The sequence below is a fragment of the Indicator indicator genome, chromosome 20, assembly GCF_027791375.1.
Source record: "Indicator indicator isolate 239-I01 chromosome 20, UM_Iind_1.1, whole genome shotgun sequence".
NCBI classification, from domain to species: domain Eukaryota; kingdom Metazoa; phylum Chordata; class Aves; order Piciformes; family Indicatoridae; genus Indicator; species Indicator indicator.
The window spans coordinates 17,481,194-17,508,674 of NC_072029.1; the positions used below are offsets into that span (position 1 = coordinate 17,481,194).

At 39.6% G+C, this 27,481-nt stretch overlaps 1 protein-coding gene across 1 annotated transcript in view; it reads right to left on the reverse strand.

Moving 5' to 3' along the window:
* The window catches only part of LOC128973714 (sodium channel protein type 5 subunit alpha-like), a 174,336-nt gene that overhangs the window by 140,851 nt on the left and 6,004 nt on the right, over window positions 1-27,481 (reverse strand). Inside the window, exons 3-6 of the mRNA XM_054390103.1 lie at window positions 25,914-26,003; window positions 22,190-22,318; window positions 16,807-16,898; window positions 8,565-8,795 (exon numbers count right to left, since the gene is read on the reverse strand). Of these exons, the coding sequence (XP_054246078.1) occupies window positions 8,565-8,795; window positions 16,807-16,898; window positions 22,190-22,318; window positions 25,914-26,003 (542 nt within the window). The remainder of the gene's footprint in view (window positions 1-8,564; window positions 8,796-16,806; window positions 16,899-22,189; window positions 22,319-25,913; window positions 26,004-27,481) is intronic.

Below are 27,481 nucleotides of genomic sequence, written 5' to 3' on the forward strand. Positions count from 1 at the left end.
TCAGAAAAGGAACAGGAGGAGTTAATTGTGAGGATGGTGGGTAGGTAGAGGGGGGCAGAGATCAAGGGGGCAACTTTTCTTTTTCAGAATCTTATATATAGCATTGGTTAATGATTTATGACTTTAGGGTAACTGCAGCCCTGAATTCTGGGACTGAGCTGTCCTGCAGGATATATGGAAGGGCTGGGAGAAGGTTATAGAAAACCATACAACAAAGTGCTGGGAGGAAAGTGGTCTCCTTAAGCTTGAGTGTCTCTGGTAGGCTTCTATCAGTGATTCTCCCCATGCTCAAGACAAGCCAAAGAAGGGCTCAGCAGTCACCAGAAAATATGTCTAATTTTAATAGTACAGTTTTTTCCTTCTCTGAGTAAAATGCCACTAAAAAAACAAATCAATCTAGCTCTCTGCTAGACAGCTTCTGTGCACTAGGAAGAGGATCTGAAAGACTCAAAGATCCACAGTACTTGGCTTGTGCTGTCTGCATGGTCCAAGGGAAGGAAAAGCAGGAGGGGAAGAAAAACACATCAGGAGTATTTGGAGCTGTGGACTAGAAGGAAGCAAAGAATTTAGATGCGGTCAGATTGGCTTGGGGACCATGCCAAATCCATGAGCATCCCCAGGAAGATGAGACAGGAGACAATGCCTAGCAATAAATACACATGCTGGCTTTTAAACGTCTTCAGATAACCTCCTGCCGTGCCTCTGTCTGACCAGTCACGCAGACCCACGCTCTGAGGGCTGTAGGCTGCCTAGCATGGAACTAAAAGCATATTTAGTACCACTTGTTTAGATGTACTCTTCACATAAATAGGCAACAAAAGGCTGAAGTGCGCTCCACCAAAGTTTAGTAGAGGTACTGTGTTTTGTGGAGGGTTTTCTCTATACATTTCACACAAAAGAATTAAAATCAAAAGCTGCTACAAAGGTTGAACGGCTTTGTGACTACAGACAGATGCCAGAAATAGAGAAGAAAACACTTCTGCTTGTACTGTGATAAAGAAAACAAATTAATTGGATCAAAACCTAAGAGACAGAAGGCAAAGGTTAAGATGAAAAGTCAATGTGCAGTATCTCTTGAGGCTAGCAGAGGGCTGTATCTGCACTAGTTTATTACATTTTTAACTACAAGGGAGAGGGTGACCAGAGAGGTGACAAAATCTACTCTACACAGCATTTTCCAGGTAAATTAAGTTCAAGACCAGAGCTGAATGAGGAACACCAGAAAGACCTATTCCACTAAAATAAAACAGAAAATGATTGGAGAAATGCAAAGTGAGATATTATGTTTTCAGAATGTGAGATAATTCAGAGGAGAAAATCTCACTCATCCATATCATTGCCAAGTTTTGAATTCCCTGTACCAGTTCAGGTAACAGATGGATTTTTTTAGGGATTCTTAACCAACCCTTCTATGCAACTCTGATCAAAGAGAAGTGTAATACTGATACGCAGGAGGAACAGGATGGAGTAATACACAGGAAACAACCTATAAACCAGTGGCTTCTTTGATCCTTTTTTTTTTTTTAACATCTTTATCCAGTTCTCTTTAATATCTTTAGAAATTATTTGAACAAGGTGATCTGGGGCACACTCTGTAAGTTGGCAGACAACATCAAGTTGGACAGGTATGTTAACCCGCTTGAAAGTAAGAAGGTTCTACAGAGGGATCTAAGCAGGCTGGACTGATGCCAATAGGATGAGGTTCAACAAGGCCAAGTCTAGGTCCTACACTTTGGTCACAACAACCACATGTAACACTACAGGCTTGGGGCAGAGTGGCTGGAAAGCTGCCCAGTGGAAAATGACCTGGGGGTGTCAGTAAACAGCTGGCTGAATATGAGCTAGCATGTTCCCAGGTGGTCAAAAAGGCAAACAGCATCCAGGCCTGTACCAGCAATAGAGTGGCCAGCAGGAATAGGGCAGTGATCATTCCCCTGTACTTCACAGAATTGCCTAGACTGGAAATTCCTTTAAGGTCATTGAGTCCAATCATTAACCTAACACTGACAAGCCCTGGGTTAAGCCATATCCCTAAGCACCACATCTACTGCTTGGCACTGATGAGGCCACACCCCGACTCGTGGCTTCAATTTTGGGCACCTCACTAAATTAAAACGCTGAAGCATGTCCAAGGAAGGGCACCAAAGCTGGTGAAAAGTCTACAGCACAAGTCTTATGAGAAGCAGCTGAGGGAACTGGGGTTGTTTAGTCTGCAGAAAAGGAGGCTCAGGGGAGACCTTCTCCTTCTCTACAACTACCTATAAAGAGGTTGTAGCAAGGAGGGATCAGTTTGTTCTCCCAAATAACAACTGACAGGACAAAAGGAAATGGCCTCAAGTTGTGGCAGAGGAGGTTTAGGTTAGATATTAGAAGAAAAATTTCTTTACTGTAAGGGTTGTCAAGCCCTGGGAACAGGCTGCCCAGGGAAGTGGCTGAGTCACCAGCCCTAGAGGAATTTGTGGCATTTTGGGACATAGAGTAGTGGTGGACTTAGGAGTGCTGAGTTTACAGCTGGATTTGATGATTTTAAACTCTTTTCCAGTCTAAATGATGCCATAATTCTATGATCCAGGAGACAGGCCACAGCAATGCTTTCAACAGAGCAACTACTAGAGGGTATTGAGAAGTAACGAAAACAACTGACGAGAGTTTAATTAGAAGAGCAACCGAAAAAATGGAGATCCTTTATCTTAGAAAAGAAATTACTATCCAAATCAAAAATAACAAGTAAAATGAGAACAAGGAGGTTTGTGACAGTATGTGATAACAACTAGGGTTTTTGCCCTGAGAAAATGGAGGAGAGAAAGTTATAAAAAAAGTAAGACTAAAGATAAAGGAAATATTTGTCACTACACTTGGTATTTGAACAGCTGAATAACTGCTGCAGGCTGCCTCAGTGGCCAAAACATTCAAAGAGAGGTCTGTTGCTTATATAAAATAGGGATATCCAGAGTTACAGTATAACAATTCAGAAAAATATCTACACTTGAGGCTCTACTAATTTCTTCTGGAACGTATGAGGCTGTTTTGTGCTGCAGAGGGATGCTGCTGTAGGTACACCAACATCAGACTGAGCCTTGAAATTCCCATATTTTATCTCCACCTCACCTGGGTGAATTCAGCATTGATGAAAAGCATCAGGAGACAATATTTCTTCGCTTATTCCTTAAAACCAGTGCAATAAGGGAAACAGCAATGCAAGCCATTCTCTACTGGTGGGCTCATGGTGCACCTGGGCTGAGTGTTCAGAGTTGAAAGCAAAAGATCCCTCTTGACTGCAAGGCACATTATTGCTGAACCCAGAGCAAACAGAAGTCTATGGACAGGCTCCAAAAGGCACAAACAGGGTCCTTTCAAATGCTCATCACTGTGCATGACACATTGTATTAGTTTGGAAGTTTATTAACAATTTGAAGTGCAAGAAAACTCTGTGAAAATGTTCAGCTTGAATCTTCCATGGCAGATCTTTCTTCCAGTAGGTCTCTCCTTTCTGTGAGCAGTAATGCAGTGATGAGAGAGAAAGATCTACTCAGGGACAAATCGTCTTGTTCTACTGACTGTTTCAAGGTAAGAACTTACTCTTTCACCACAAAGCCAAAGAGAAATTCTACTGAATGCTTGAAAAGAGACTGTATCTGGATACAGCAATACTAATTGCTATGCTTTTCTGATCCATGCACTTCTGCTGAGCCTTTCTATTTAGCTTAAGAGATTGAAGCACACAGCTACAATACCCACGTGAATAACACAGAGAGTTAAGATTTGAGCATTTATGAAGCTATTTATCAAAAGATCCACAGCACCTGAACAAAGCCACAATATTTACAGTTAGGGGCAGACTAATGCAAATAGATTCCATACTGACAAGCACAGTCTGAAAGCTCAGAGAGGTTCTTTGTCTTAATCATTGGTTCATACACAATCATACATAATAAAACACCTATTCCAGTCTCAACCTGATTTATTGCTTCCCTCTTTCCTCCCACCTCCATAATTACTCATCAAACACTCTCTGCCTTCTATTACCACCTCAGACAACACTTCAAACACTTCAGCTGTCCCCAAACTTGCTACATTGATTATCTGACTTGGACATCATTATTTTCTACACAGTTCTCATAGAGCTTCAGAGTATCTGTTCATACAGTTTCATTTCAGTGGTTCTGAAAGCAAAAATGAAGCAGTTTGTCAGGCAGAACTATCAATCAGGCACAGAGCTTGGAGAAGAGAGGTATGTACACACACAACTATAGACACAAATATAGATTTCTGTATATTCACAGGCGCATGCCTCCACATCCATGCCTGTTTATCTCAATAGTGCATTACATCTAGGACATCACAGAAGAAGATGTGGAAAAGTTCTAATATGATTTCACATTGGTTTTGAACCAATCCTGTTTTATTAGCTCTGAGCAATCAGATTGCATTCACAGCATGTATAAGACCAGTTGCTTCCCGCCAGCCTCTAAAGCCTCAAGTACCCAAGAAGACCACAATTTGGATGGGTATCATATCGGTGTTCAGCAAGTTGCTCTGCAAAGGCCATCCATGCAGATGTTCCTCAATCTTAGGCTTTTAATGTGGCTGCACTAATGTGACTATTTCTCTAAGGTATTCAGTATATTTAAGGGAGAGAAAATGATGCAGACCCCTCCAGAGGCCACCTCAGAAAGTTCCTTCTCCATATCACTCCCACAACTTTGTTGGATGTGAATGTCAGCTGCAAAGTCTAGGTACCTGAAATAAGGACCAAAACTTAACATCTTTTGTATATCTTTCTAAATAAAGAATCTGGAGGAACCATAAGTCTTCCAGGTCTAACTGGAGATGACAAAACAGACATTATATTTATCTCTATTTGGACCTTTTTTCTTTTTTTTTTAATTAAAGCTTCTTTGTTTTTCCAAACCTTGGGTAACTATGCAGGTACCATCTCCTCAGATTATGAGAAAAATCACTGCCATGAAATGAGTGCCAGAAACTAGTCCAGAAGGAAAAAAATAACAACCCTGAAAAGCCCTTTTTTAAGTTGTAAAAACAGCAGTTGATTCCTCCCAGCAAAAATGTAATAAAGCTTAAACATTCTTTTATTTTATTTTTAAATAGTTTTTTCAATAGCTTCGACAGAATTATCTAAAGGAAATTACAGGGTTTTATTTGACCTTATAAAACACTGATTTTTGAGAGAAAATGCTTTGAAAATAAGAACCTTTCAGAGTGTCCCAAGTAGGGTATTTAGTTTAAAGAAAAAGAAAATACTAGTGTTTGAGACTCTCATTTCAAAATCGATTTTATAATCATTTTACTTTATTTATAAGGGTTTTTTTTTTCCCTTAAGTGTTTTTTCTTATGCATTCAGCACTTACATTGAGCTCTGCTCTACGAAAGAACACACTATTTAAACTCAGGTTTCTTCTTGCTACTTACTGACTAGTCAATAATCCATTTTAGTAATGGAATACATAAATTACATTAAAGATTCTACAATCACCAGAGATGTGACTCAACCACACTCAGTCCACTGGTACACCTTCTCTAAGCCAGTGACATACCTGACATCTTATAGCCTTCAATCCACTTTAAGTCACGCATTCATAAAGCTTGACTTCATCAAATGCATCTTTACTTTACACACCATGACCTAAGGAGAGGCTTTTCAAACATGCTGTTTGCAGCTGCTCTCCTAGAAATCGTTACAAGTATGTGAATTAAGCTTGCAGTTCTTAAATCAGCTGGTATTTCTAAGCTCTCTTAACTATTTCTTTAGCTCTCCTAAAGATAACTGACAGCCCAATAACTTTAATGTTGATCCATTGATCACATTATATCCACAGCATTACGAAAATTAACTTTCTTTTTTTTAATTTCATTCCCCCCCCCCCCCAATTTCTTTCATTTTTCTGTATGAACACTGCTGCATCTATATCTGCACCATCAGCCCAGACAGTCATGGTGGCCACAGCAGTAAAGCAATAAAGTACATGAGGGTCTTGAGTTTGTAGCTAAGGGAAATGAGATCCTGAACCATTGGGACACAGTGGTTATTTCCTCAAGGATCAGCCAAAATTCAAGTCTTAGCACAAAACTGTGGTTAAGTCAATGATGATGCTAACAAAGTTTATAAATTGACTTCTTTTTCCCCATTTATAAAATCAAAACAAGAGGATTGAGAAGACAGATGAGTAAAAATCTGCTGTCTGAGGGCTGATAGGAGCTAAAGAAGGAAACAATTTAGTCCATTTGTCAAGTCAGTTTTGAATAAAAAAGCAAAGCTGAAGCTATCTAAACCACCAAAATGTGTCCTGCACTGAGTGCCTGTGGCACACAGTTATCTGAAACTCCAGTTCTTATCTTTCTTTGCACATCATGATTAAGCCTCTCAGTTATTTCCTCTGCAGCACCAGGCCATTCTTCACCGGTTTACCCTTCTAAGGGATTTCACTGATTTTTGTTTTTCCGTTCATGCAAAAATGGTCCAAAGGCACAAGAGGAGGCTGATGCCATTTTGAAGACTTCACGCTATCCTCAATCTCTCAAAGAATCCAAAGCAAATTTTTGTTCCCCAATAAGTGCAGAATTGGCATATTGCCCTGTTTTGATTCTCTGCTTTGGTGACCTGATGAACAGAATTAACAACTTATTTTCCAGTTTTGCTTTTTTAGTGTTTTTCACTCTTTTATTTACATCCCTTTTTAAAAAAGGTATTGTCACGAATCTCTGACAGTACTTCAGGTTTCTGCTTTGTTTTTAAATTACTATCCGTGCTCCAAAGTAAGCGATTCAGCCACGCTGGTTTGAAGTCTCCAAAGAGCTTTTGTAATTGTCTGTGCTCCCTTCCAGTGAACTCTACTATCTCAAAATGTTGGCCAATTTTCTTCTCTAGCTCTTCTTCAGAATAAACACTGACACTACTCTGTTCTTAATATATTCCTCTTTTTATCTAATTTGGCCTGCCCACACTTTAATTTAACTGTATCTATTGTTCAATTCCCTGCAGTACTTGAAATTTGGACTGTTATTAAATTGTGGTCAGTACTACTCTGTTAAACAGTCACTTCATTTGACCATAATACTTATGCAAAATGAAATATAAACCACTATCCCTTCTAGTTACAGAATGAGCCAGTCCTTCCATTTCTGGATTGCTTTAGTGCAATAGTCAACATTAAATGAAAATTCAACTTAATATTGTTCTCCCTAGCCTAATAGCTAAGCCATCTTCCCCAGCATTTCAAGCAACACTTCATTATTCTTATTCAGAGCCGAGCACATTTTTCCTATAAATCTGCTTTTCTTCTAGTTCTTCAGTGGCCTGCTGCCCTAAATCAACACATCAAGTATTTCAATAATTTTTGTCCACCCACCATCACTGCTGGCTCTTTGCCACAACGTGCTGGGTCTTTATTTTCAGATACTACAAAAACATTCATCGATATTATTATTATTTACTGTTAATACCACATGGTGAAACTTTAATTGACTTTAATCCATTATTTCCCCAAGATGTTTACCTTTGTAAATCTCTAGCAATAGCAATATAGTTTTGTTAACTGCAATAACCATTGCTGGCTTTACTAAACAGATTTATGGGAGGGTCTCCCCTCCTTTCTGTATGAGGACCACACAAATAAACTTGCACATGGTATGCTGGAGCAGCTGTAGAATTCCTCCCATTTAAAGCAATCCTGCAGCTGGCCCTGACGTTAACTATATTTTCATAAAGACTATCCAGCATTACATTTACTCTACTTACAGAGAGCCAGACTATCTTCTGGAGCCAGACAGCTCCATTTCATCCCTTCACCTTTATTGCAGGGCTTTATACTTCCAAGCCATCACTATTTTATCTCTCAGTGCCTCTATGAGAGAGAGCGAGAGCTGCACCTCACACGGCTGTCAGTTATCTGGGGGTGGAGGAGTTGTGAAGTGCCTTAATCCACCACAGGTGCACAGATATCTTTGCTAGCTCCATGAGCACTCATCTCCAAGCTGGAAGCACTGAAAGCATGGGTGGGAAAACATGTCAGCAGTCTCATCGCCAGCCAGCATAGCTCCAGTGTGGTTTTTTATCTCTGGCATGGAGCTTTTTCCCCTTTTAGCTGACAAGAGGCTCTGGTACAGGGACGCTGAGAGGACACGTAACCTGGTGGTTGGGGTCAGACCCAAAGGCAGCCCTCAGGTAGCCAGAGCTCCATAAACTGCCCTTCCTTAATGCTGCATCATCCACACTATGCATTAAAGACACCAACACTGAGCTCTTTATTGCTCGAATGAAAATGTTCTAACACCATTGCTCTCAGGAATTCTATGTCTGCAGGGACAGAAACTGAGCAGAAAGGCCTGAAAGCCACCAGGAGGGAATGGTGGGACTGCCCTTGGACCAGACCCTGGACCATTTAGATCAGAAAAAGCCACCTACATCTTTTAAAACCACATCCACCACCATCACATAGGAACGAACGCTGCATTTGCGGATTCACTCAGAGATTTTGATCAGTATAATTGAAAAAAAATTCCCCCAACAATCAAACCCACAAAAAACAGGGTAAAGAAGAGCTTACCTGGATCACTAAGAAACTCCTCTGAGGTGTTCCACGTCCTACCATCCAAGTACAACGTGCCATTAGTGAAGTTAAACTTAGTGTAGTCCCTGACACACTTGTGTCGCAAGTTGCCCATGAAGAGCTGGAGGCCTATGAGGGCAAAGACACTCAAGCAGAAAACGGTCAGGATCATCACATCAGCAAGTTTCTTAACAGACTGGATAAGTGCCCCTACAATGGTCTTCAGTCCTAGGGAGATAAAAGCCAAGAGTTTATAGACTGAGAGGCTGAAATATGTCTCTAGAGAGATGCTTCTCATGATGAAAATCTCCATGAAAAGGAATATCAGAAGGGTTTCTACTACATGGTTGTAACTGGACAGCCAAAACAAGAGACAAGTGATCACTATGAATGCTTAGTGTGGTCTACTTTTTTCTAGACAAAAGTCTTGTTACTGCTTTTACACAAAAACGGATTTAAAAATGGAGGGAAAGAACTTGATGGAAGAACAGTGAGATTAAAAAAAAAAAAGAAGTCATGGATAAAGAAAATATGGAATGTCTTTTATATTTTCATGGAGGTGAAGTAAAGGTTGTTAAGCCTAAATCCCATTGAATTTTGAGAATGTGAATTAGTTTTAAATCACTCAGGTCATTCTGATAACTTTATCCCTCACATAAACAGATGAAGAGGTATGGAAATGTTATTTATTCCCTGATTACTTTACATATTTGAGTGCCAAATCCACCTCACTGCCCTCATCTGTATAATTCCTCTGCCTTCAATTCATTTGCTTAAAACAACAAGAATTTAGGATTAGAAATAAGCCAAATAATATGGGCAATCACAGAAACTGAGTGAAAACCTTTTGAGTAAAACAACCTGAAGCTCCAGCAACACTTGGCTCAAGTTAGTAATTGTATATTAGGCTGCCAGTGTAGATAAACCAGCTTATTACAAACAGCAAAGGCTCGAGTCACACAAATTAGCTTCTGTGTTATTTCACCCTCTAGCACTGGCTTCAGTTTATTATTCTTTAAATATACAGATATAAATAATTCTATACTTTTCTCCAAAGATATTACCTGCTTTTAAAGTGTTCCTGGAGATTAGCACTATTTAGGCTGATTGAATATTACATGAATATGACAAACCCCACTCTTTTCAAAAAAGACCCTTCTTCTAAACTTCTGTGCAGTAGTTGAATGTTAGTATCAGCTGCACAAGTGTAGTAATTTTGTTGTTTCTTTCCTACTTATATTTGACTAATACCCAATAAGTAGCAATCAGTGCTTCTGATAATCACTGTCACCAGTATGACAGCAGTAAGACACAGTGTTAAATGGGGGGGGGGGGAAGAAAATGCAAAGAGGAAACAGGAGGAATTCTCCTGGGCAAAACACAGAAGCACGTTGATTTTCTCACTGAATATGATCATACACATTAAATCTCAGTTCCCTGGAATTCCACCCCAAGAGTTTGGCAGCAACAAAGGCTGAGCTACTGCTGTATAATTTAAAATAATATGAAAATGTACTTGAGGACACGTAGGAAAGCAAAACAGGCTTTTGGTGTTGCTTAACATTCCATAGTTAAAAAAAGGGGAAATCACAGTTTCTCACAGGAGGATAAGCTGCTAGAATGGCCAGCAGGTTCAGCAGTCCCTGTATCCAGCAGCCTACAATATACCACTCCTGCACAGAATATTGCCATTAGGTTAATCTGTGAATGATACTAATATCTTTAAAATGGCCATTTAACCAAAAGAGTCTGACCCACCTGGTGGTGAGTGAACCCCCACCCCCTCCTTTCTCCACTAAATTATTTGCTTGACTCTTTATAGCTGATTTGTGGCACAGTATAGAGGGAGAGAGTAGACAGCTCCATGCTCTACTCAAAAATAAAGCAAAAAATTTTGCAGTACCAACATTAGGCAAAAGCTGGGTTTTCACGCTATCTGCACTCCTCACCAGAAAAAGAAAAAAAAATTACAAATTAGGTCAGTTCTATTCAGCTACCTAGAAAAAGGCCACCTTTGAACATTTGAGCTCCTCTGTAGAGGTGGTTACCCATTTTGATGCCTACAAAGAAAGTGTAGCTCTTCTGATAACCTAGCCTTGGGTGAACCTCAACTGGAAGTAGATTTAGCTGTAGCCTAATTCTGAAGGACTGCCTGGAATCTCACCCTTATCCAGTATTAAACTATAAGACCTTTAAGATAGACAGGAAGTGAGGTGAGGAAAAAGAAATACAGATGTAAATGCACTAGAATTTATCTATTTTCTTTCTTAAATCTGATATTCTGCAATGCTTTCAATCATTCTCATCACTGGCTGTTGTTTGAATGCACAGACATCTCTTCAGTGAAGATGGTGAAACCTGGGAAGTCCAAATGCAAACCAATTCTTAAGAAAGGGGAAAACCCCCAAATTTCAAATTCTTTTACTTCAGTACCCTCTGTGAAATCCCAGGAGCATATTTATTTATTTGTAATACAAATACAAGCTAGGAGTCTGTATCTGATCCTGTAAGTGCACTAATTAATCTTACTCCTACGGGCAAGGACGATGGGAGTGCCTAATGTGAACAGGGATAATATTAGGAAACAAGACCTACAAAATTCTAATCACCCATACAGACTGTCTGTTTCCAAAAGCAGGCCTCATTATTGTCAATTTCAAGGTCACGTCATGAAACATGCTTTTCTCAGTTTACTTACTGGGGTTTTAAATAGAATAGTAATCATATATTAGTATTACTACTTCATTCCTCACAGGTATCAAATAATTCCTGTATGAGAAAGCCTTTTGCTTTACTTTCTTTTCTGTTTGGTTTGGGGTTTGTTTATTTGTTTGTGGGGGGGAGTTTTGTTTGTTTGTTTAATAGCACACAGGCTTCTAAACAGTTTGAGAAAAGAACACTTTAGTAATACAATTGCTGTAATTAAATACAATTTTAAAAAAACTTGTACTCTGCCTCCTGGACCTTTGTTAAAACTTTCCACGGAAACCATTTGGGGAGGGGTATATTTACAGTCTGACTGGGTTTTCTCAGACCTCAAAAAAAAAATATTTTCCCAGAAAAGTTAAGTAGCACCCATCAAGTTGCTTGGCACAACTCACTGCTAAGCAGAGTGTTTAAACCCCCATTCATTTAAGCTTTCTATGTCTCATAAATTTAAGATCTGAGGGGAAATAAGGATACCCAGAACCTCTTACAGGTGCTCAGAGTGAATCCCATGTTTTGTAAAAGCAATGGTAGATGTATTCAAATTTAGAGCACTGTTAAATCTTCCAGATAAATAATCCTCCTTTGAAATAGTGCCAATGACAGCACTGCAATATAGCTTAACAGAAGGTACTATTTATGGGGCATTAAAGGCATTTATTTAGTTCTTGCAAGTCAAACATCAAACCAGGCAGCATGCAGAAAATGAGGATCTGATCCAAAGCTGAGTACCCCTGTTAATGACAATGGTTCTACAGATTACTCCCTATGGAGTAATTGATACAGGATTTTCCTGAATTACTTCATTCTTTCCACACTTCTGGGCCAAATCCTGCTGGCATAACATGAAAAACACCACAAGATCCAAAACCAGTGGAATGAGGGCTGTACAGGGAGCCTGACACCTGCAGAAAGCAAGAAGGATTTGGCCCAAACATTCCTGTTAATGGAGGTAGAAATTACCACATTCAGAGGTTTATCAAATAATCAGCTGTCAAATGCAAATCAGAAACGAGAGAAAAAAAATGCAAGCAACACCAAACAATGAGAAATGGCAAGAACCCACAGCACCATCAATTCCTTCTATGAGATGTGAGAACATATTAGCATAATTCAGTACGACATCCATACCAGATGTTGGCAATCACCTACAGAACATCAGACACTTTCATGCAGAGTCTGGAAATGAGCAGGGAGAAAAAGGAGGGGGAAAAAAAAAAGGAAAAAAAAAATAGAGTGTGACCTGCACCATGTTTGTCCTCACTTAGCCTTCTGTCTGACAATACATGTGTCTGCATGAGTCATGTGCATGTAGGGAGAGCAGTTCACTCTCGTTGAACACATTTTGTCATGGCAAACTTCAATGGCTGTCAGCATCTTTTCATGGAAACACAACTGCCAGGCCAGTCTTCCAGGCAAACACAAGTATGTCATATATTTCTCACCTTTGGGAAAGTTACTTCTTGAGTTAAGTGATTTGCCCACCAGGAGACTAACATTTATCTCTTTGCGGGAGGACTTCAGTGAGACTGAAGTAGTGAACGAGGGTCAGCCTCCTCTACACAGTCTTAATTCTTGTGCTTTGAGTTCTGTTCTGGCTATCAGTAAAGTACTGGATAACATTCACAGCACTATTTATAGCCTTTAGACTCACACTAACTTAAAAGAGAGCTGGATCAGGCCCCAAAGTGCCTTGGCCCAATTTTCTATGAGGTCACCTTTTGCCGGTATCATTTCATGTGAGGTGTCCGTGTTGTACACATCTGTTCCAGAAACAGCAGTGGAGCTTCTCTGGATACAGGCACTTTACAAAATCCTAGTGATGATGAGGATGATGGCCTACAATTTGCAAGCTTTTGATGGGCAGGCATAGGAGAATGTACTTCAGGGTTCTCTACTACCTCAGTTAGTAGCTGTCAATAACATCAGTGATTCCCATGCAGATAACCTGTGATTTCAGATCTCCTCCTGTCATGGGAGGAATTCCCACTGAGCACACTGTGACTTGGGTACACTGGTAATGGGAGACAAGCAAATGATTTCAGTGGGTTGTTCTGCTGCTGACCATGAATTCTATCTAGATTGAAGATGAACAAATCCAGTTGCTATGGCAATGTGCAACATGCTAATTAATACATAAAATCACTGAGAGTTAAAGGTTTTAGGTTCCCACAGCGAAAATGTTACCTATTTCTAAGCACATGAACATAGGAGATATATGAAGAAATTTAAATCTTTTTTTCTTTTAATGAGTCTGGATAAATAGATACCCAGCTCCTGCATGAAGCTTGCTTTCTCTTGGTATTATAGGCAACTGCAAAACAGAAAGAAGTAAGTGTGTTCAGTGTGGAAAAAGGAAAATTTAGGGGATCCATGAAGGTCCTCAGGTATATTAAGGGCTGCCATAGAGGGTAAGGCACTGACCTGACAACCTACACAGCGGCTGCAGGGTGAAAAATAAAGTGCTGATAACACACCAAAAGAGTGTGAGTGTGGGTAGGGTTCAGAGACAGGAGCTGCATGTGATCCATGGTCCTGGGGAGCAGGAGATTCTGGCTTGATGGCAACCAAATTGAGCCCCAGATCTCCAGCGAGCAGGAAGCACATGGCTTGCCCATAAAGGATAATATCTGTGTTCCTGAATCTGAATCTGTCCTCCCTGGGCATATCTTTAATGCTGAAAGCAACAAACTGCTAGAAAAGGAAGATCATGAGACATCCAGCTTTGAAGGACTGCTAGAACAAGTCAGGCAATATATATCATGCTGTGTCTGAGCTATACTAAACTGAGCCTTAGGCCAGGCAAATGAACTCTGAAGGTTTAAGAGATCTGAGTCCTGTGAGTCCATGTCCTGGAAATGTCTCTGTGCCTGTTTGCGCACTTACAGCTAGGCATTAAAGGTAGGTGAGATTTTTAAAAGCACTAATTGTTAGCTTTACTGACTCCCTCTGGAGTCAATATTGAAATTCATTGATTTCAAGTGAAGCAGAATGCCTTTGAAAACCAGCCTCTAAGTGCTTTGCTGGACAAGAGCCTTACACCATGAAGTACTTGGCCCATTACTTTCGGTAAGCAATTTCACTGAGCAAGCCGAGTTCAAGTATGTTTCTGCAAATATAACTACCTGATTGAAAAGCATGATCAATTTTATTGAGGAAAAGCTTAGATACTTGCAAAGGAGAAAAACCTCTCAGCATTTTTCACCTAAGATGTAAAAGAGGAAGCAAAAATAACAACCTTCTCCAAAAATCTCAGGGAAGACAGTAGGGTTCATCATCTTCTTGTTTTTAAGCCTGTTGTGGAAAAATATTTCATCTCAGCATAAGCTGAGTTGTCATTAAAAGCTCAGACTGATCTCCAAATAAACCACAGTATCATGCCCAATATTTCTTTTAAAGTATATGTGTCTAACTGAAAAATGAACCAACTCCTCTGAAATTATCTGCTAACATTAAAATTAAACCTTAGCTCTGTTTTACAGGCAGATAGGTGTCCACAGCAATTTGTTGCTCTCCCCATCTGTACTTTAAATATACTCAGGGCACAGGTAATCTTGACAATAAAAATCTATTCTATTATCATATCTTTCTGCAGTTATGCCAGCAAAATCATTTAGTTACTAGTAGCTAAAAACGCAGCCATCAAAAAAACTAATCAAATTGTAAATCAGAAAGAAAAAAAGAAGAGAATGTGAGTTATTAGGTATTACTACAATAAATAATACTTCTCATCTTTTTTTTCCCCCTATTAATCAACAAATGGAGCAACTCAGTCTTTAATATACAGCAAAGCCCTTAAGTGATTTGTAAATGAAGTTTCTCTGAATCTCAATATTCTTTTTTTTTTCACTAAAAAAACAGTCAAAATTTATTGTTTGATGTAAAGCAAGTTTCACTTCCAAGTCTGATATAAGACAGCAGAAAATTGCTGTATATATAACTCAGCAAAATTGACAGGCTCTGCTCTGAAGAGGCTCAAGCTAGAGACAAAATGCAAAGTGAAAAGTGTCCCCTGGAGATGGCTGTCCCTCCAAGTTAGTCTTCATAGTGCTAGTAAAGGAAGCTAGGAAACTCCAGGTTTCTTTCTGATTAGCCACTACTATCTCACATGATCTTTAAAACTGTGCTCAAGCTTCTGTTTCCCAAGGGGAAAAAAATAAACAAATCCTTTTTCTCTATAGAAATCCAGTTAAGAGAAAACGTAACTCTCTGCTAATAGATTATTCTTTTTAAACTAAAGACAAGAACTGATTTCAAGGCATGCTATCTTAAAATATTCTTTAGAAGCTAGATTTAGACACACTTTGCTCTTTCAGGAATGTCACTGATTTTCATTCATTTAATGTTGAAATGAGGGAGTAAGCCTTGGGCCCATATTTATGTTTTCTTAAGACCTCATTTCCAGAATTCCCATTCCTACCTTCACGCAAGTGCTGGTGATTAGTTGTAATACTCATTCCTGCAAGTTTACACCACATAATTTATTTAGATTTATATTATAGCATATATGTGCATCATATATCAAGTGGAATTGCCTTTCTAACCTTAAAGAGCTGTATGTAGGAATCTGAGCCATTGTCTCCATGTTTGGAATATTTTCGACATGTAATTGCCAACATCTGTTCAGGATTATCACCAATAGGATCTACCATGCATGGCTTTTGCTATCTTCTCTACCTTGTCATGCAGGTTGAGATGTTAAACACTGAGGCTGAATGAGACCTGTCCATAGATAATGACTGGCAAGAAAGTCTTGTCCCATGGGCAGTCCTCAGTGGACTTATCTCTCACTTAATAGTAAATATTATTTATGATTTTAGGAAATAGTAATAGATTAGATTAAAAGTTATGGGAAAAAAATAATAGAGATTCTTTCTCTACCTGATGTGTAGTAAAACACTGATTTTTTTCTTTTTTTGGGTGAGTGAGGGGAAATCATATAAAAAAGAAATGTGAGAAAAAGCGGGTTAAAAAATGCTGAACCTGCCAAAAATCAAGGATGAAATACTTTCTGATCTCTTCAGGGTCCAAAATTTTTATCACATATGAACTGATAAACATGATGATAAAGTAGGCTGTCTGTGCCTGCAGTCTTGAAACCTCAGCTCACAGCACAGGTTTAGATTCCTCTATCAATGTGCTCATAAACAGGAATATGCATTTTGAGGTCATCAACCTTCCATTAAAAAAAAAAAATCAATATCTGAAGACTTTAAAAGAGTTTCATTGCCATTTTCATATGGTTCATGAATGAGTACTGCACGTATGTGATTCACAAGCCACTGTGTACCACCATTCTTACATCAGCACTTGCCTCTTTGGGGTCTGCAATTTCACATTAATTCCTTCTGCCCACAAGAACAGTATTGAAAAAAACATATGGAAAATGTATTCTATTGACAGGTCACATTCCCTACATTCCTCCATTTCCTGACCAGTATCAATGGTTAAGTCACTTTGTAATTATGGTGTTTGCTACTGGAAATGGCATGTAGGCTTTAACTGCAGCCCAAGTGTTTAACCTGATTTTCACCTGAAATGACTGAGATTGTTTTCAGCGCCCGCAGTACTCTGAACGTTCGTAAGGCTGAGACATTGCCCAGGTCCACAAATTCAGTTATGTATCTGTAACAAGGGAAAGTCACACACAGACAATGACAAAACACCAGCAAAAAAAAAAACAACAATCAAAGGGACAAAGAGAGACAGAGAAAGAATCACTTGTAGCTGAGAGCCAAAACGTAAGGATCAGGGCTTCTTACCTGGGATTACTGAAATAGTTTTTAAAGCTCTCAAAACCCTGAAAGTCCGAAGAGGTGAAACACTGCCTACATTCACAAATTCTCCTACATACCTGTAGAATTAAGTCACAGTTATTTGGAATTATACAATAGAGTATGAGACTTGTCTGAATGAAGAATGCATTCATACATAGTGGGAGCAAATGCAGCTTAATGAGAGGTGCATTCACTTTTCAGGCTGTTCTTTGATGCCATTTGTCCCTTCTATTTTTGTTTCAGCTTTGGGTTGGGGTTTTTTTTTTTTTTTGTGGGTTTTTTTGTTTTTTTTTTTTAGTACACAGTATTTCAAATGCTTCTTGAACTATTAGACTTAACTAACAGGCATCAACTCTTTACTAGATGAACTCTATCATCATGCTTTTCAGCTATGAATACTTTAAAGATTTTACCATCATTCAGTTGAACAAGAAAATTCTTTACATTACAGGAAAAATTAAGAGTTATTTTCCTGCTCTTAAAAAAAAAAATAAAGCCAAAGCTTCAACTATCCAAGTAATTTTCACATAATAGCTCCTGCAAGCTACATATAGGACAACATCAGAAAATATCTGTGCAAATATTTCTGCTGGGTTATTCACTCTGAGATGCTGTACTCTGTGGTAAAGCAGATGTTGGTTTCAAGAGATGCTTAAAATTGTATTTTGTTTTCTACAACAACAACATTCCCTTTGACTGCAGGAAGTTGGATTTTGAATTAATATAACTGCCAGCCCACTAAAAACTATGTATGATTAAAATGCCAATTGCAGCTCTTCACTGCCATGCCTATTTTGGTTTTCATGGAGACCCATGCCACATTTGACCTAAATGCCCCTCCCAGGAGGATCAGTTATGGAATGAGTTTGGTTTTATCAGTATGGTACAAAATTGTTTCCTCCAAGTCAGTATACAGTGAAAGTATGGCCACCGCTGCATCTTCTGAAAAAAAAAAAGAACTAAAGAACTCTTGGAACCTTTAATTTCCCTGTTAAATCTGTATTAAATTTCATTTATATGTTCTATTTCTTTGAGGTATTTGTTTTTACACATTAAGGATAAACTCACCTGGTTATTTTACAAAGCCTGCTTAAGTGGGCTTTGTGCAAAGGCCTCTGGGGAGGACAAAACATCCTCTCCATCTCTACTAATCCTGATTATAGCTTGGAAGAGCAATATTGCTTCTCCTGTTCATAATCTCATAGAGGAGTCTGGGCAAAGATTTACCTGTTTCCTCCCCATGTTTACCCAGTGCTTCTCTCCCAAATTCTTCTGCAGCATGCAAAAGCAGAAAAAAAATAATTTGGGGAGAAGCAATACATGGGCATATGGTTTTGCTGACCAGAGATTTGCAAACACACTTTAATAAGAAGTGAACAAGGATATGAAACAAATAGTACTGTTTCTTGTTCACAATACTTAATTAAGGTTTATTCTGTCCATTTCTTTGATGAAATTGCACCAAACCAGTTCCTTCATATTGAGGAGTGAGAAGCAAATGTAAATCCCATCTGAATTTTCCTCTTAGCCTGAGAATTGCATATTGGCTTTGTGCTTTGACAGGGCACTTTTTTAACCCAGAGCTGCAGCTGCCTCTCCCTTTCCTGTCCTGAAAAGTACTCTCTTGACTTGGAGTGATCTAAATAGTGACAGTTTCATAACACACCCTGAATCCATCCATGGCCCTACAGAGGGTCACAAGCCATGGCCATAACTGCTAGCACAGGGTGGGAGAGAATCCCTGGAGAAGTGTGGCACTTCTTACACTCTGGTTTGCTATTTAAAACTAGTCTCTGTGACCCTGTCTGTGACATTTCTGCCCAAAAAGAGGAGGCAAGAAGTTAATTTGCAGTAACTCTAAAGCAAGTGACAGGCTTTCCACTGTAACACCCACCAGTGAAACAATCAGATTCTCTGTTAGCTCAAAATCCTTAGTTCATCTCAATCTCATGGCCTTTCATCAGGGTCTCCCAATATGAAAATCATGCCATCTTTGTTTCCAGATACAGAAATACCTCTAGCATCACACTAGCTAAAAGCAATGTTAAGACCTGCATGACCAATCTTACTTTAAATTACTTGCAAATTGGATTTATATGGAGGCTATATCTTATCAGAATAGAGTCCATTATCCAATGCTCTGGACTGTCTGTTGCTTGCATACTTGGGAAGGTTACATTGCAAATATGAAGATCATATTGCAATCACTTTTAACTCTCTCACTGCTGCCTATGGGCTCTATTTCTTTACTATTCCAGAACTTCAATTCTTTTTTATTCTGTTCTAAAAATATTAGCACAATATGCCTTAAAATAAGAAGCAATAGGAATGGATGTCAGTTCTGAAGAGCTGATTGATATAATTTGATGTTGGGAAGCTTGGGTTTTTGCAGGGATCTTTTAAGAGATGGAGGATCATTTGGAAAGAAAATGGAAAAGCAGCTAGGAAAGAAAGCACAGACACTGAAGCCTCTCATTAAATAAGCCTCAATGAAGTTTTCATGACTCCTTGAGCTGGACCACTGAGGGGCCATTCAAGTCTAGAATTAGAAAAGGAGAAAAGACCCCTTGGGCTCCAAATCCTAGCTCCTACCAGCAAGGAGTGAATTAAGCTCTGGAGAACTGTCCACCTCCAGGTCCCAGCAAACCTGCACATCTTTCCAGCTCTCAAAGCCCCAGACACCCAGAGATGATGTGGACAGAACCAAGGAGATATGTAGACCTTGTCCTATGCTGACTGTTCGGACTTGAAATTCAGCAACAGTAAATGAGATGTTCTCAGGGGAGTTTTGCAGAATGGGAGGTGATGCTCCAACCTCCACCTGAAATGAGAAGATGAGGTGGAGCAGATGCATTGCCAAGGCTGCCAGCTGTGTCTCCTCCTTCCCCTGCTACTTTCTGCCTCACTGTCAAAACCTCCTTTTTCATAGAATAGAAGAAACCCATACACAGAAATTCTCCATGCTGTGCTGAACTCAGCAACCTGCAGATAAACTCATATTCTACCTTACAAAGAGATGAACTGCTGCAACCTGCTTTTATCACCCATCTGATGGGCAGGAGAGCAAGCTGGTGGTGCTTTGTGTTGTTCTGTCCTACCTCTGAACATTGCAGAACAATTGCATTTAGCACTGCTTGAGAAAGACTTCAGCTGAGAAAAATACCTAATGTGTGATGACCTCCAAAAACTCCTCCCCATCTGCACTGCATTTTTTTAAAAGCTTATCAGGATGGCCAGATGTCAGTTCAGCCAAATCCATAGGAATGCAGTAACAGATACCAGGCTAGGGCCTAGGGCTGGCTTTGATCCAAAGCCTACTAAAATAAATGGGAGTCTGCCCCATGAAGTCCACATAGGTATTACACATCTTCATGCTGTTCATTTAAATATTGCTAAGGATCATAGAATATCTTAAGGTGGAAGGGATCCATAAGGAACATTGAAGCCAATTCCGTGCTCCTTGAAGGACTACCTAAAACTAAACGCATTGTTGAAATGCTCCTTGAATATTGGTCCTGATCTCTGCATCCTACCAGAGCTGGGCTATGAACTTCAGGGGCCCTCACTGGAGTTTGAACTACATTTGATTGAATATTTTTTTCTCAGTTTTAGTTCCATTCAAATATCACAGGCCCAGGAGTTTGGCTCAAATGTCAGTGCTAACAGGCTTGCATCTCCCTTCACACTGTGAGTTAGGAGGTTTAAAGATGGCAGCAAGAACTAAACTAAAGCCAGAACAGAAAATAGGTGTCATTAAGCAGAAAACACAGGGAGATCAGAAGGAATCCTTCACCTGGTGTACTGCATCCAGTTCTGGAGCCCCTATTACAAGAAGAATCTGGAGGTGCTGGAATATGTCCAGAGAAGGGCCATGAGGATGAGCAGAGGGCTGGAGCACCTCTCCTATGAAGACAACTGAAAGAGTTAGGGCTGGTCAGTCTGCAGAAGAGAAGGCTCCAAGGAGACCTTATTGTGGTCTTCCAGTATCTTCAGGGGGCTACAAGAAAGCTGGGGAGGGACTTTTTAGGATGTTGGTAGCGACAGGACTAGGGGGAATGGAGCAAAACTTGAAGTGGGTAGATTCAGATTGGATGTTAGGAAGAAGTTTTACACCATGAGGGTGGTGAGACCATGGAATGGGTTTTACCCAGGGAGATGGCAGAAGCCTCATCCTGGGAGGTTTTTAAGGCCAGGCTGGATGTGGCTCTGAGCAACCTGATACCCCCCATGGCAGGGGGGTTGGAACTAGATGATCCTTGAGGTCCCTTCCAACCCTAATTCTGTGATTAGCAGATGGGGCCTTTCAGGGCATCTGTACTAGTTTCCCCTTCAAGATGTGAGCATGTGCTTTTCACATGTTTTTCTCTCTGGCTATGGAGAAAATCTGGATTTGTAGCTCAGCTGGAGACACTGAGCTGACCCTGTGTCTGCTGCAAGCATTGGCTGGCTGCTCCCCTACTTCCATGTATTTTCAGCTGCCACAAATCTATCAGATCCTTCAAAGCACCAGAACCCCACATGTACTGAGTGCACTCTAATAACCTAGGCAGAAGTATACAGCTGAAGGGGAATATCATATTGGGGGCTAAATTTCTATTCCCAACATATATAAGAAGTTTCAGAGGCCTTTGAGCTAATTCTCTATTGTAGTAAAACAATAATTACTTGCAGGGTGAAGAGGGTTTTGAAGAATGTGAAAACAGCTTTGGTGGTGATAGATTAAAGGTAGGGATTTAAATACACAGATATTTAGTCACACTTCTAATATTTCCTATTCAGGGGTCTGAAGCTTCCCCAAACTACATTAGGAGACAAGTAGTACTATAGATATTTCACAAATAGATCTCTCTGTGGAGCACAGTGGGAGTAAATAATTTCACCAAAACAGCCTAGTGAATTGGGAGAATGGGATCTAGGATTCCTCTGACTTCTTCTGAAAACACTCAGGGGAAAAAAAAAACCTCCATCCTAATACACTTCGGTACTTTCTCATTTTCAGCACAATTTGAGTGAAAAAAAAAAAACAACCAAAAAAAAAAAAAAAGCAAAGAAACAAAAAAATAAAACCAACAGGCAGCAATTTTTTTTAAGTTCTGTTGCATATCAGTGTTTTGAGAAACACAAAGGAGCTCTACTTACGCCATGACAATAACGCTGAAATCCAGCCAGTTCCATGGATCCCGGAGGAAGGTGAATTCTGTCATGCAAAATCCTCTCGCCAATATTTTTATCAATGACTCAAAAGTGTAAATGCCAGTGAAAGTGTACCTGGGGAATAAAGTGGCCAAGATAAGCAAGAGTATTAACAAGCAGTAAGACAGGAGAGGCACACAACCCAGCCCTGCTAACGTGAGACACTCCTACCAATCTTATTGGGGTCTCTCCTGTGAGTTAGGGCTGCAGCACTGGGCTGTGTAATGAATGGTTTCATGTCTGGACCAAGGAACATGTGAAAAATGGGAAAGCACTCATGACAGCAACAGGATGAAGATAATTTTCATCCCAGGGTGTGCCTTGATAAATCCTCACTAAGTCAAGCATGAATACCACACTGTTGAGCCGTGCTATGAGACTTTTGAAGCTCTGCCTTCAACTGCCAGTGAAAGAGGACTGGATTATGCCATGTGGTGTGTTGAAAGTTACCCCCCAACTAGGCATCAGGCATCCTAGGCATCAGCCCCAAAACTACCACATGCCACATTTCTTGCTGTTTCTCTGATTTGAAGGAGAATGGTTGTTCCATTCATACCTCTCATCACATTTTGAAGGACAGCAGGTTAAAAAATGTCAACACTTGGTTTTTCATTAGCTAAGAAAGGTATTCTGTCTTGCAACTTCCCTTGTGTTTCACTATCCATGGTAACTCATACCAGCTCTCAGAATTACACAACAGAATGCCCTCACTGAAAAAGCGTAAGCCAGCTCCCACTCCAATATTGTAAAGGGAATTTTGCCCTGCTTGACAATAAGAGAGACACAGGGTGGGTCTTATTTTTTGTCCCCATAGTAAGGTAAGTTGTTTATTACCAACTCCCTGTAAAGATCTTGGATAGAATACACCTTTTACCTTTTGTAATAAAGAAGGTACTTGTAATAAAATTGAGCAAATTCTCTGTGGAGGACAGTAATGTATCCAACCTACAACATTCAGATCTGTATTCACCCAGGACTCTATCTACCTACCATCAGATATACTTCAGGGCACAGACCACCTCTTTTTGATATTGCCACCTGGGACATGCATCCCAATGGGACTAGGTATACTGGGCCATATCTTACTAAAAACAACAAATGTTTAGGATCCACCACTGCCATTCCACAGCATGCCAGTGCTGCATGAAGATGCAGATGATACCAAAGCCTTTAAAAAAAAAAAATCCAAACAAACACCCCAAATCCCATAAAATGCAAATCTGGGAAGTCATGATGTTAGGGGCTTTCAGTGGAAACACCAGCTTGCGTTTTCTGTCCAGCCCCTAAATATCAGTAGCTAAAAAGGTGGCATCACCAATAAAAATACTGAAATTCCTGTTCAGTGATAAAAACAAAAGTGTAAGCAATTAAAAGTAGCAATAGAAGGAATAATTTCATTATGTTTTCTCTTAGCTGTATGTGTCAGTGTGAGCTGAAATTCCCCTCACACCAACAATAACCAGGCTAGCTCAGTCTAGAAGCGAAGGAAAGCTGTATTTACAAGCAGATCTGCACTGATCTGCAACTGGGCACCCACAGAGACAGTGGCAAATCTCATGCCCTCCTGCCATCATGTCACATAGCAGAGCCAGTTACACGTTACAAAACCTCAGCAGTATGCTGCATCTCGACATGGAGATTAGCAGGACAGTTTTTGTGCAACAGTAGATGTCAAACATTTCTCCTCTTTGACCATACAGCTAAGCATTATCTTGCATCTGACTTTTCATGGCTCCTGTTTAGTTTTGCTCTGGTATTTCAAATATAGGTCACCCATGTGACAGTCTCTTTAAGCATGTGCATTCAGTAATACATGCAGAAAACACATGCAAAGAACTAAAAAAAAAAAATACTTAACGGTACATAAGCTCATTAAAATGATAAAGTACTTGTGTTTATTCAGCATGTCAGATGGTTTAATTGATTGTATAATCATCATCTAATTCTAAATGGATCGGGCAAAGTCCTCCAGCAACTGAACAGCTTCTTTAACAACAGAAGCCATGATTCAAAGAAAAAAAAAATTAGTGGAGGGAAGTTGAATTGATTTCATTTTTTTTCCCCCTCAAAATGATAAGGAAAATGTTTTAATGGAAGATCTGAGACAAATATTTACACAAGGTTACTCTTGTATCCCTGGTGAGTCTCTGGAAGAGCAGAACAAAATGGATTAAATGTATCTTTTCCAAATCCAACATTAATCAATTTGAATTACAGTTCACTGCGTTATTTCACTCCTCACAAGTACTTGCCTTTGATTTCACTCTATGCATTTGAGGAGAAGATGATGAGAGGTATGAAGGGAGGCCAGAGAAGAGGAAATATGGAAGGATTTAATCTGTGCTGCACGAGTCCATTTTCATCCCTACCCTATGTTTCTTGCATGCCATAGCTGATGCACTGTAACATCATCCACATCTCCTCCTTGCAGGAGACACAACAAGCACTTTGATATTTTCCTCCAGAATGTCTGAATTCCTAGCTGTAGGCCCACTGGGCAAATTTTGACTCACATGAGATATCTGCATTTCAGCTGAATATATCATGGCTATGTTACTGTATGACAGTTTTCAAAGAGGAAAAGGGCAATATCAGGGGAGAAGAAAAGTCAGAGACAGACTTCAGGGCACTACACTATACAGAAATACATGAAACATCCTGGGATTAAGATGTTTTTGTGATCAGATGAAATATTTGGTTCAGTGCTGCCTATAATTAGAAATTTATGGCCTAGAAGATATGTCCTGCATGATTTTATGAAACTTAAAATCAGGGCATTTTCCTGTCTTTCCTTACAGCCCTGAGTAGACCAACCACCAGGCTGTGGAGCAGCAGATGGCTGTGTTTATCATATGTCAGTCAAAAATAAAAAGTGTGTTCTGATTGGTTCAATGAGCCAAAGTAATTGTTTAATGCACTGTGGGTTGATTAGCTTGTGCATCTGGTATCTATTTCTAAGAGGAATATTTTAAAGCAACTTAAAGACATGAGACGGGCTTTCCGAAGCCTCTTAACCTCTTTTAAAATTAATTAAAACACAACAACAACAAACCAAACAAAAAAACACAAGCAAACAAACAAAAACAACAACAAAAAAACCACCCAAAACCTTCAAGTGATATCTTTGCTATTTTTTTCTGAAGGTTTGTCAATCTGAAAAGGCAGGAACCCTCATTAAAGTATTCCTAGACGTTTTTATGCTTGCTCAATCAATTATGCCTGCCAACTATTACAGGGGGAACACTTCTCCTGATGTGCTCAGTCAAAAAAGAAACTTTTGCTTCAGTTCAAGGACAGAACTAAATATGTACAGGAAGTACTTTCTGAAATAATTCAACTTGAACTCCATCAGCCCATCCTAATGTGTCTAACCATCAAATATCATGCATGGGAGCTGTGGAAGGCTGGCCAGTTCTCCTAAAAACTTCATTTCACTCAGATGCAGATGCATTTAGCAGTTAAGTATGAGCTTGGCAAACTAAAAATTGTTAGTCTGCTTACTAAGGGAGGTTTCACAGGCAACAAACACCTAGAAATACATTTTGTCAGGACAGATAGTATGGTCAGCATTACTGAAAAGAAATTAGACCACAACAAACAAGACGAAAAGAAGAATGTAACAAATGGAAGAGGAAGGACAAAGAGGCTGCAAACCAGCAAGGATACTTACTCAACATATTTATTCCATGGCGGAGTCTCTGATTGTGCCATGAAGACACAATTAGTTAAAATAGTGCACATGATAAACATACTGAACAATGTAAAGAAACAAATTAAGGAAAACAACGCATGCCGTAAGACTTCATCATTTTTTTATCATTTCACACAAGATGTGGCAGCTCCCTCAGAATTTGAACGCTGCTAAGAAAGGATAACACACATTTGTTTGCAAGTGGATAAGGAAACAATTATGTAAGTACAGAAAAATGAGGGAATCTTCCTTGTTTGTTTGTTTGTTTTCTCCTTTGCCTATATCTTTTATACATATTTGGTACAGTAAACCAGCGTACTGACTCTGCAGCCTCCTGAAAATACAATACCCCAAATTTACAGCTGTGTTGGTCAGATAACAATGTGCATAGGTGCACAACTCTGTATGAAAAGAGGGATTAGTCTCATTTAAGTATCACAGAAAAACCTGTGTCTGCAAATTCTCATTTTATTTTGCATCCTGAAACACTTCTCAGGCAGTAGGGCAAGTTATAAATCTCGTTTTTTCTAATCTCTCTTTTTCTAATCTCTCTAATGGGCTAAGTCTCGCTTCCAGTATAAAGTTTCACCAAAAGCTAATACAAGTTTCAGAGCACTCATTTTAAGGCTTGGTCTGTAAACCTGCTTGGCCAATAGTCAGTCTTGGTCTACAAAGCTGACTCCCTCAGCTGAAGCCCCAGTTTCCCTAATTGGAGGCTGAAGCAAACCTCCCAAGTGTATAATCCATGCACTTAGCTCCTAAGATGAGGCCATAAATATGAAAAGAAGCACCTTAAATCAAATTCTTGAAACTGAAAACAAAGTGCAGTGAACTGCACATGCGCCTGTGAAAAAAATAAAATAAAAATAAACTGAACAAACAAGATGGGATCCTCCTGCATTAAAAATAGGTCCCATGCTACTGGAGAAGCTTAACTAATGAGTTTAAATGGACAGAAGATAAGGCAAAGGAAAGCAGCCTATAACTCAGTCAATAGGCTGGGATCCTTCCCAGGGCAGGACAGTAGCATCTAAATGTAAATTTCTTCTGCCTTCTTTAGAGAGTAAATAAAAAAAAAAAGGTTGGTTAGTTGGTTGGTTGTTCTTTTCCACTTCTTTACTAGTTTAAGAATAGTGATCAAAGAATATTATTTCAAACATACATCCTGAAATACTTGCATGAAAATTGTTCTTACACAGAGCCAAAATCTCTGCTGAATACAAAGTGGAACATTTTCTGATAGGCCACATAAGCAGCTAGGACGTTAAATGGGTAGTAACCAACTTGCATGTTCCCCAGGGCCAAGGCAGAAAGCAGTAATTGAACTCAAAGGGACTGCTCATCACGCAAACATTTTCTACTTCTGGGCCAACACCTCCTGCTGAAGGACCGGGATGAGTATCTGATATCCAGTCACATTTTCTCATGTCAGCCTGGGATACGTTTCTGTAAGTTGTGTCCATTTGGTTAACACAATTAGGTTGCAAGCTGCAGCTAGCCTAGAAAGCACTGGATTACTTTTTCAGCTACAGTGAAATGCCATGACA